A 12,125-nucleotide genomic window follows, 5' to 3' on the forward strand; every position below is an offset into this window, starting at 1 on the left:
TTGAATTGTATATATCACCCACTGTTTCTTGCAGTAATGTAGGTTTGCTGAGAGTTAACCATGGTAATCCAAAGATGAGACAAATAAGAATTTGGATACTTATTAAGATCACTACTTTCTGCTTGGTAAGTAGCCTTGTACAGGCTTATAGTAAGTACTTATTAAATATTTGTTTAAATGTCTGACCTGTGGTGGCACAGTGGATAAAGCATCTACCAGAAATGCTAAGGTCACTGGTTTAAAACCCGGGCTTGCCTAGTCAAGGCACACATATGGGAGTTGATGCTTTCTGCTCCTGCCCTTCCCCCCTCCTTACTAAGACAAATAAAAAAATAAATATTTGTTGAAATGAAGTGACAAGTGTATATGTGTGTAAATATATTTCTATACTATATTCAAACTGAACATCTTAATTGGATTATAAAATGAGACTTAAAACTTATGTACTATATATGGAATGTACTATGCAGTAAATTTTTTCCCATGAATGGACTCCCTTTTTGTCTTCCTAAACTAATAACCTAGAGGGTACTCATAAATACTTTTTACAAAATAAATTTAGAAGTTTAACAGATCACAGGTTATTTTCAAAGCAGCAAGCTTAACATTAATATTAAAAGTTTAATTACACGTGTCTGCAAATAATCCTGTTTTCCGAAGTTATTTGTGTTTAAATATAATACATGTAAAGGTCAATGTAGTCTGAACAAATAAAAACAAATGACTTTCTCACCACTTTCTTAATTTTTGGCTTATAATATTGTATAGGACTATATGCAAAGCACATCAGACTTTAAGTTTGAGGATCTATTTAAAATTCTAACACAAATAAAATCAAACATTTTATGAAAAAAATCAGGGTGTTTGATCCACAGTTCCACATTTGATTATACCTCATAGATTGACCTAGATTGACTGATTTCATAAGTTTTTAATGACACATATCCCTTGCAAAAAATGTCAGAGAAAAAGTAATAAAGTCAATTAACTAAAGCTATTTTTAAGTAGAAATACCTGTTTTAATATCCTCTCAATATGTATTTTATTTATAACATAAATAATTTTCTATATTTATAAAACTAAAATAGTGTATTTTATATCTCAATAACTCCAACTATTTTTAGGTGAACCTTTCTGGTATAATTATAAAAACAAAGTCCAGTGTTTACTGATATAACATATGAATGCAGACATGAGAAAGGAAATTTAAGGATCATTCAACAATACATACTGTATTTCCCCATGTATAAAGCCCTCCCATGTATAAGACACACCTTAATTTTGGGGCCCAAAATTTGAAAAAAAAATGTATTACACGAAGTAATTGAACTCAAGTTTTATTCATCATAAAATTCATACAACTCCTCATCATTGTCAACACTCCCATCCATTAGCTTCTCCTCATCTGTGTGTGATGATGAATCACTGTCTTCAACAATGAGTGCAAAAACAAGCACAAAAAATTGGGAAATGCAAGTAAAAATATCTACAACCACTGTATAAGACGCACCCAGTTTTTAGACTCCAGATTTTTCCCAAAAATGTGTGTCTTATACATGGAGAAATACGGTAAATAAAAATTTTGTAATCTCAAAGACTTCACAAATTTAACAAATATTATAGGGGAGCTATACAACCTATGTACAATAAGCTAAAAACAGGATAGTTCTGCATGAGAGAAGAGACTAGTTTGTTTGCTCTATTGACAGCACCTATAACATTGCCTGGCATCACAGTATATACATTCTACAAACACACGCAATCAACAAATATAATCATGAGTGATCAAAGTGATTGTGATGAAATGTTGATTTTATTTAAATTTCAATAATTAAGTGCATAGAATAAGTTTTCCAAATGTCTACAGATTAAGAACAATACTGAAAAAAGACACTCCCTGAGGTCCAACTTATGTCCTTTGAAAAACTGTTTAAGGTGAGGGCCTTTTGAGTTTTTGTAATTACACTTTCTTGGATTGAATTTCAGAGTGGAACTGTATCATAAAAGCATCCCACCCTACTGTCCGCAGTATTATACAGAGCAAGTCTTCAGTGTCTGATATTCACTGCCTTTTCAGAAGCATCAAGGCCTAACATATATGTAATAACATTTTATGAATGGTCACATTAAAGTTTTTATATCATTTCTGTGAAGTAGGTGTACCTTAATATGGACATTAAACTCAACATTCTTAAAATAGGTACTGTGTAAATTGCACCTTGTTCCCTAGTACCAAAGCCATTAAGAAAGAGCATAATCTTATATGATGAACAGAGTATGTTTTTGAAATGTTTTTACTTCAAAACAATAAGATATCTCCAATTGATACAAAATGTAGATAATGCATTTAAATATAATAGTACAAGTAGTTTTATATGAATATTGTTTGTGATAATAATCTAATACTTTTTTAGACAAACAAGTGAGAGACAGACTTCTTCCAAATAACTGAAAGCTCAGAATCTAGCCTATTGCTGTAAACTATAATGGTTATAACTGTTAATCCAATACACATTTTATACAAACCCATAAACACATGAGTGGAAAAATAGCACAGATGTTCATCTTTAATGCAATTTCCATTCAATTTCCTAAGTGCGGTCCCTGTGTGCAAACTAGCTTAACGTTATGTTTAGCTTGCAAATTCTTTTAATAAATAATGAATGCAATAAAACTAGAAGATCAATGGCAAGCTGAGAAATCATAAAAAAAAAGAGTCTTTTGTGTTCAGGCTGTTGCCCATTTCAAACTTTAATCCGGAGACAGATCAATATTACTTTTTTCTTCTTAACCCATCACGTAAATAGAAGATAGACTAAATGTAGCCTCACTGCTGTTACCAGCTAGCAGTATCCAGCAACCTGACAAGATTGTTGGACACAATTGCAATAGGATGTTTCATACCTTAATATACACATGACATTACACACTATTAAGGAGTCAACTTATTTAAAAAGAAAAAGGTTATATAGCAATAAAAATACTGTGGTTCATTATTTTTTTAAATTTTCCTGTATTATATATTTTTCCGGTAGTGTAATTACAAAGTTTTCACCCATTAGCTCTAATAAACTAAATAAGTGTAATGGGTCCAAATAGTACATACATATGACTAGTTTTAACCTCAGGGTCCTAGATGAAAGTCAATTTTACCTTTCCAAATTAATGACACTCGGAAAAACTAAGTTATTCTTTTAAATGGGCAGGGAAGAGAATTCGTGCAAATTCCTGTTGCAATTGGATGGGTCTTGATATTATTCGGGAAAAAAGTAAGTCATTCAACTCAAGCGTGTGTGTTTCTATTCACAGTCTTTAGATAGAAGGGAAGACAAGACCTTTCTCACCAATTCATTTTAGATAAACCTGCATTTACTGTTTGAAAGATGATCAAAAGTCAAGAGTCCCCACCGTTAGTGGGGATAACTGTTAGTATAAATCTAAATAACTGAGTATCATTTAAGAGTTGTAGACTTATATAATATTAGAACATAAATTAGAACATTAGAAGTTAAAGCTTACTCTTTAGAAATTATTATTACAAATCCAAGGTTTTGATTTATGTAACCAATTTGATTCTCTTTTAAGGATATCATTATAGGTAGTAATAAATACATCAATTTGCTCCTTAGTTATAGTAAATACAATTTTGCATAAAACAATGTAGATTAATTACATCTTATATTCACATTCTCAATATAATAATTTCACCAATTCTAATATATAAATTTAGCTGTAAAGAAGGTTGTGGCAAGATATCACCATGAAGACATTCCCATGTTTTAAGGAAATTGTGAAAAAAAATTAATTCCTCCATAACTGTATTGACCTTCATTATAAACTTCACTTTAAACTATACTGTAGATCATAGCATGTGCCCTAAGCTTCCAAGATGAGCCGAACACTAGAGGTAAAAAATTCCAGAAGAATTTGAGTCCTCAACAGTATCCGTTATCTGTTTCCTGTTTTCTTCTTCTAATAAAGGTAACAATAAAATTATGATGAAAGAATACTGTAAAGTCCTGGGAAGAGGAACTACCTCTTAAAGCTGATATTTAAAAACATATATACCTCAGAAAGCTAAACAAGAATGAAACCTCTTCTTTAAAATTTATGTTTTCAAATATCAGAGTTTAACTAAAAGTTATAATACCTACAACATGAATTTCAAAAATTTCACAATTGACATAATTATCCTTTCGGTCTTAAAACCAAGGTACTAAAACCATAAGTGAAATGAAATCAAGTGTGGTACTTATAATATTTAATGCAAGTGGGTAATAGATTTGACTAGGATTATCTCAAAATTCCTTTTAGTATGTATATGTTTTTCTAAACTCTATGAAATTAAATTATAAAAGCAGCATTCATTGTTCCTAAATTATTTATGATTTACAAATAAATGCCCAGAACATAAATAACTGAAATATATTCAAATTAAATAAACTTTCCCAGCATTACAAAGTGAGGAAATGATGACTCTACAATGGACAGGCTGTCCCCTTCCTCCAAAAAAGAAATATGAAATCCTGAAGGAGTTCTAAATCCCTTGGTAAGAGTATATTGCAGCTGCATTGAGCCAACAAGAAGCTTATTAGTAAGGATTTAAAAACTAACACCCTTTGTAATCAATTTGGATACAGCATTATTCTATTTATAGTGGTACTTTCAACGTGTCCCAAGCATATATTACTTATTCTCATTTTTCTTACTATGGTTAAATATTAATGTGTTGGCACTATAAAGCAACTACACTATATTTAGGTTTTCCTCTATTGATTTCCACCATTTTGGAATAGTTAATATAGCATAAAAATTAAGACTCTTTCCCATGAATAAACTTATGATGGGTTTGATATTTTTCTCTGAATTCTAAATAAAGAAATAAATTTAGAGGTTCTAGCAGAAAATGGAAAAAGGGTTGCCGCCACTTTAAAAGCTTCAATCTCTTTGACATTGCTGGCAGTATACGGGAACATTAATGCATCTGTCATGATAACAAGCTAAGAATAACATCTAGACATCAAACCGAGCAGAGAATCCATCTGAAGTGATTCATTCAGATCTGTCTCATTGATTTATTAAACACAGGGCAACATCTGCAGCCTCACAGAGCCGCTTGGTGAAATTAATGCAAGATCAATTCAAATGGAAAAAAGTGTAAAAGAGATAAATCAAAACACAATTTGCATGCAGTTCCACAATCAGGCTTATTGGGTGCAAATGCTCAATTTCCCTTCCAAAGCAAATGTGTTTAAATGTTGTTTTATCTTTTTAGAATTGTGTGATCTGAAGTGACAGTGAAGAGTTTTGCAGGTTGAGATGGTGAAAAAGAAAAGGAGGGGAAAAATGCTACCAAAGACCTTTTGAATATGCAACAAAAATATCATTAATAACAAATTGTTTTTCTTTGGGGGAAAGGTTTGATGTCCTTTCTTGGAAAACTGAGTATTTTAAGTTTTGGTCAATTAGGGCAGTTTTAATACATATTTGAAAATATAGAGTGGATAAACCTAAATCATTTGGATCTTTAAATGCACCAGATTAAGAGCCACTGGAGATCTTGATTGCCAACTGAAATATAATATATTATGATTATGGTTCTTCATAATTATATTTGTCTGCTAGAGGCACTTTTAAAACATCTAGGGATTTCATTAAGACAAAAAAAGTTACTTAAGAAAGCATAAAATAATTCAGAGTTGATGTTTTCTACAAGTATCAGGGATTTCTTATGCAAAACCATATAAACATTACTGTCTGAAGACTATTACTTCTTAATTATTTATTGGCATTCATGTATTATACACAGAGGGTAATATCACACATAAATATCCATACATATTCTCAATCAGTTTTGAATGCAATATCCATCACCTAATAAATGAGTGTTTGGGACAAAAATCCAACTAATATATGTAGATAAATACCAAAATTGTTGGTTATGCAGAAGTGTACATTAAAATAGATGTATACATGAGAGTTCTGTGCACTGGCAGGCACATGACTAGATTGTTTTAGTTATAATCTTCACATCACTCTTCTAATAAAAGACGGCATTGTTGACTATGTGACTGTTTTTAATAGACAATATGACTACCCGTCCTTACCCTATGAAATGAAATGTCTGTATTTCTGCTCTGATTAATTTCTAAAATCTTTTTTAAAATCATTTCTGAAAATATAAGTCATACAAAATATTAGCCCAGGAAAGTGATACCCATTCTTTAAAATTTTATTTTGCTTAACTTTACTATGAATGAAAACAATTTTCAATGTAAATGATGTTATTCTGTGTGGATTATGAACTATATTCATCAAGTGTGAATGCAAAACCAAACTCATCAAGTGCTTATAATAATCGTATCTCTAGTATTTGAAAGTAGTTTTAAATTGCTGTAAAAGCCTTTATAATTCACGTAAAGTTTTTTACCATGAATGCCCACTTATGTTCTGTCCACACAGTCAAAATAACAAACCACAGTTAGACCGTTTAAAATTTTAATGTAAAAAAAACCTGAATTTTATTCATTTGAATACATGCTGAATCATGTCTTCAAATGTGTTAAAATGTTTTCTTAATCATATATTCTGGTTACTTCAAGAATCCATTTACTATATGTAAATGACCAAGTGCCATTTATCAATTGGTCCTCAAATGAAATTAAATGTTTATCATGAAGTCTGACAATGGTACTTTTAGATAGATGATAGATAGATGGATAGATGGATAGATAGATAGATAGATAGATAGATAGATAGATAGATAGATAGATAGATAGATGAAGAGAGACAACAGTAAAATGTGTTAGCTGATTTTTTACCAAATACCAATTTTTAATTTCATAATTTACTGCTACATTATACTTCGAAGAATTTAGCAAGGAAAATCCTTTGCATAAGAGTGAGATTTTTAGATATTTGCTTTCTGAATCTGCCCTCTCTTTCTCATACTAAAAACTCCAAGTTCTCTTATACAAGAAATAAAAAATAATCACAGTGCTTTATCCGCAAAAGCAAAGATGTCAAACAAGAGAACACCTGTTTCTCATTTGCGTCTTTTATCATCATTTTCTTAATAATCCTCAAAATCAGCTTTTGCAATTAGTTTCTGAAATTAAAGGGCATCAAAGAAAAATGTTGTATAGCCCTTTGGATTTGCAATGATGTAAAACTTGTCTTATTTAATAGAACAATGAATAGTCATGTGTTTTAGAGTTACTATTCTCTGGTCGGTGCCTGAGTAGGTATTATTTTCCAACTGCTTTTCTGGGAAGACAACCTTAAATATTTTGATAATTATCTAATAACCAAAAAGGCACTGATAGAGTTCTTGTTGTGACTTTTAGTACTGTCAAAGAAACAATCAAGTATGCATTTTACTCATTCATTTTTCTTCAGTGGACATTAATAAAATATGCCCTGAGCCAAATCAAAATGCCTCTTAATGCCAGTAAGTTAAAGTTCTTGAAAATTACCAAGTTGAAAATTTGGTGTGTTTGAAATAGTGTAGGAAGCATTTCAATTTAAAATATCCTAAAAGTTAGGACTTGTACTCTTACGCAGTTATCTGATAGACAGGAAAAAAATGTTTATTATGAACAAAAAGAAAATTGCCATTAACACCATTACAAATATATCTATTCAACAATACATTTATGGAACTGTTATCTATCAGGAACTGAAGATGAATCTCTTTTTATTTTTTTCAAATAAGAATAGTATGTAAGAGTTTCTGAAACTCATCGAACATAGACTTTTTCCTTGCACTTTCCCCACCATTTCTCTAGTAGTGGTAAGAATTCCTGACTCCTGAATGCCAACCAGGTTTAGCCAAGAGTCTAGTGGTACATGGCTCATCTTCTATGGGCATCTCTGTAAATTATTCTGCTTTGTCTTTCATTCACTCTCTGGGCATCACTCTGCTTATAGCCTTCATCTAGTTTCTCTTACTGGCTTCATGTCTCATCAGCCTGGTTTTGTTCTCCTTGGGCCTTAGTCTTATTCACATCCCTTACCTTTCTTTTCATGGAATAGAAAAGTCATAGACATAATGTTGAGCTAAACACTAATTGCACCATTTCATTTAATCACTCAGATGTTGGGAGTGATTGCAGGTGCACATTTCTGTAAATAATGTTACCTAAAATCATAAAGCAAGCTTGATAAGCATGATTATGTTTTGTAGTTTTTCACAATATAATTATGAGAGTATTTTGCATCAAGAAAATGTGGTAATGTTATTTTATCATTAATTAGATTTTTCCTCCAGAAATTATGGGGTTTTAAAACTATCTAGAAATTGTAATATAGCTGTTTCTAGCTTTCCTCAGCTTCATTCATGGATTACATTCATAGAAGATAGTTCATAAATTTTTACAATTATATATTACAATACTTAGAACACAATTACACAAAATGATTTTACTAAATAAAATAGCCATAAAGAAAAAAATGCAATGAGGTACATGCATCCCAACTCAGATATATTTCTTCTTACATTTTCAATATTTCTCTATCACCTTTATGCATATCCAAAAAAACAACTGAAGCCAAAGAAGTTAGCGTTATAAATGCTGTGATAAGGAGTAAACAAAACTTAACTGAATTAAAATAATAACCTAAACCCACATCATATAACAAGGCCCCAAAATAGTATAAAGACACCTGCCACTGTGTGCAGAGTAATTTATTACTTTTCCCTTCAGTAAATAGCTCTAATAAAAATTAATCAAGAAAAGTTTCTATTTACAAAAGAAAGCATCAAAATCACATTAAAATACTAAACTGCTTGCATTTGGCTTTGTTTTTTTGTTTTTTTTTATGAAATGAATAGATTTTGCTCAAGGATGTGAAAATTAATTATTAAAGAAGGAAGAATTTTTATGTGTAATAATTGTTTCCCTTTAGAAATGGGTGTTTGTAAGAGGGAAAGTAGAAAAGAGGAGAGGGGTAAAGAGAGATAGGGGGAGAGAGAAGATAGGTTTTCATATGTGCAATTGTTTAAATGCAAGTCCTTCTGAACGGCAACAAATGAATTAGATGGCCTTCATGTGAAGTCCCTGGTAACCCTCTGAATTGTATTAGCAAAATGTTCTGTGGTCAAAATAAAATTTCCTTTCTACTCTTTCAGCCTCTAATTACTTATTTTATTAAGGGAGCAGTTATCCTTTGTGTTTCAAGGCCCCCTGTCTTCCTTAAGAAAATCCGATCTAATAAACCAGGTTTGGAAGCCCCAGATATGAATCAGGTAGGAGTTCTCATATAAACAGGTTTCCATTTCATTGCTAGGACATATGGGAATACCACTCAAAGGAAAAAGAAAAAAGAAAAAGCAAAGGTTGCCTCTGAGTTCTGTGGCGTTACCCTATTGTAGCAGTCAGCAACAGTTTGTTTGTAAGGTGTCAGTGTGCTCCAACAGTACACAGTAATTTGGATTTTACAACAGATGTGACTACTGAAGTAGTTTTAGTTCAGAAACCCAGAGACCTTATGATTTAAAGTTATGTCATGAGAAAACTCTACCCCTGCAGAAGTTTTCTACAAAATGATCCACAGTGATGCTGTTTTACAACAAAACCCTTTGCTCCCTTTAACCTGGTGATGATGATTTCTTGGTTTATATGCTAATCACCCCTGCCAAATATGTCATTTCCTAACAGATATTAGCAGACTGGAGATGGAATAAACACTAACACGACATATTCATGGGTCTTTAAAAAGTTAAATAATCTTGACTATAGTTTCCTTTCCTTTTTTTAAGCTCAGAAACATTGAATAGTTTGCTTATGCACATACGCATATAGACATTTGTTGTAAATTAGAAGTACTATAATGTACTTCTAAGCTGTGATAGGAAGGGCGTACACTTACAAACAGGGAAGCTGGCCAGCATCAAGGAATCCTCTCTTTGGAGGAATGGGATCCTTCCAACTGTTTGCCTAGGGTGGGGAGAGCTGAAAGCATCCTCTCTAGAAAACCTGTCAACTTCTACCCCACTCCCCAACCCAGCACCAACCCCTGCGTTTTATGCCCACCGTGCTCTTTACTGATGATCCAAAAGGTACGATCACCAGGAAGTGACATCTATCATCATTGTTTGTTTGTTTGTTTGAAATAGGATTCAGCGACTTTCCTGTATGGTGTAAGTACTGGAGCTTTGCATAGCAGGCATGAGCACACGTTAACTCTCTCTCCTTCTCTCTCTCTCCTTCTCTCTCTCTCTCTCTCTCTCTCTCACACACACACACACACACACACACACACACAAACACACACAGAGAGGCACATCATCATTATTATCATCACCATCATCATCATCATCACCACCACCACCAACTCACACCCCAGGCAACCTCGCACAAACACGCAGGATGGGAAACGAATCACCCTCTGGGATGGATTCTAGACTTCTGACCCTCTGCGTCCCACAAATGCTGTGTCCTGGTTTGCCAGCTTAGGAGCCCAGTGGACAGCTCAGCCAGCCCTCGGCCCCAGAAAGCCCTTGGTGTCCCCGTTCAGGGTAAAACCTTTCCGACCCATATGGCCACAATAGAGCAGAAAAGAAAATCAAGTAGAGAAATGAACAAATAACCACAGCAGCCAAAAAGTCATGCAAGATTTGGGCGAAAGGCTGGAAAGTTTCAGTAGAAGACCGCACACTAAAGTTTGTGTGGGACTTTTTTTTAGATCCAAGCCCTGCCACTGAGCACGGACTAGAAGGGACGGGCAATTAATTCACGCGTCCTTCTAGTCCTCTTTCGCCAAAGACTTACAGCGTGAAGGCAAGCAAGTTAAGACATTCTCTACGGACAAAGTTGGACGAGGGGGATGAGGACATGCAGAAGGCAAAAGGGGAAGAGCGATCCAAGAAACGAGCACCTCACCTGGCGTTGGTGCAATCGGTGAACAAAGTTTCGAAGTCTTTCCTGGTGATGAGTTTACAGCGGTTCACCCCGGGCTGGATGGCGCCTAGCCCGCGGAGGATGCGGACCTGCTCCACAGTGCACACCACGGGGGAAATGTCCAGTCTCTTCAGCTTGGTGTACACTGTGTGCAAGCCTCCCACCAGGTGTTTGAGGAAGAGATCAAAGACTTGCGGCAGGCAGATCAGTTCCTGGCCGTCCATCAGGAACGAAGCCACCTTCACCCCGTGCATGTCGACCATCCTGCACTCGTTGGTATTGGTGTTGCCGCTGCCTCCGCTGCCACCACCGGCGCTGAGGCTGTGATTACTGAGCATGAAACTGTTGAGCATACTGGGGGTGAGACGAGGAGGTTCTCCAGCTGAAAACATGGGTTCGATCCGAAATAGGCCCCCCGGGACGCCGGCGCCACTGGAAGTTGCAGAGATCACCGGAGGTGCGGAGACAGCCATGGTCATTCAGTCTCAGATCGTAGGTCCTTGGGCCCTCGATCTCACGCCCTGTCTCCTCTACGTCCTCTCGCGCTCGCTCCTTTACTCTTGCTCTCTCGCAGGCGCTCTATCGCTCGCAGAGAACTGTTTGCAAGTCTACTGTAGCCGGGCTCTCGCTCACGCTCACGCTCAAACTCCCCCACCGCCCCGCGAGCAGTGAGCAGCCCCAGCCCGCGACGGCCCGAGATCCCACCCTCGCCACACCCCCCTCCCAAAACTGGCAGCGTCCCCCAGCCAATGCGCTCCGGCGCCTCGGCTTCCGAGCGCGCCCAATGGCTGGCGCCCACGAAGAGGTGGAGACTCCCGGAACAGCCTCCTAGGTACCTGAGGCCCTGGAAGGTTGGCGGGTGAATGGGGATGGAACCCTGGAAGGGGGCGGTGTGGTGGCTCCGCTTCTTGCCTAGCAGTCTGACCAGAGAATGCAGTGATCACCGAGAACTCTCAAGGTGGCCTAGGCTACGCACCCCTCTCTTCCGCGCCCCACTAGTGTCTCGACGTGGGAACACAAAGCGGTATTCTAGAACGTGCCTCCTCACAACACCGCACCACCTGCACCCAGGTTCAATTGAGGAAAGGGAAGTGGAGACTCCAATCCCATTTACACTTAATTTCCAAACGCTGGCGTTAAGAGGTGGCTTCGCCCAGCTTCCCGAATGAAGACTCCAGTGACTTCAGAAGTCATCAGTTCACCCTTCCTTAGCCCACCTCGCTC

General features: G+C 35.7%; 1 protein-coding gene across 2 annotated transcripts in view; it reads right to left on the bottom strand.

Annotated features, from left to right (window-relative positions):
• The window catches only part of DACH2 (dachshund family transcription factor 2), a 568,556-nt gene extending 557,014 nt beyond the window's left edge, over positions 1–11,542 (bottom strand). For both annotated transcript variants that reach the window (XM_066249889.1, XM_066249888.1), the window contains exon 1: positions 10,884–11,542. In XM_066249889.1, coding sequence (XP_066105986.1) covers positions 10,884–11,380 — 497 coding nt within the window. In that variant the 5' untranslated portion in view covers positions 11,381–11,542. The remainder of the gene's footprint in view (positions 1–10,883) is intronic.
• Positions 11,543–12,125: the final 583 nt, after the last annotated feature.

The sequence above is a fragment of the Saccopteryx bilineata genome, chromosome X, assembly GCF_036850765.1.
Source record: "Saccopteryx bilineata isolate mSacBil1 chromosome X, mSacBil1_pri_phased_curated, whole genome shotgun sequence".
Classification (NCBI taxonomy): Eukaryota; Metazoa; Chordata; class Mammalia; order Chiroptera; family Emballonuridae; genus Saccopteryx; species Saccopteryx bilineata.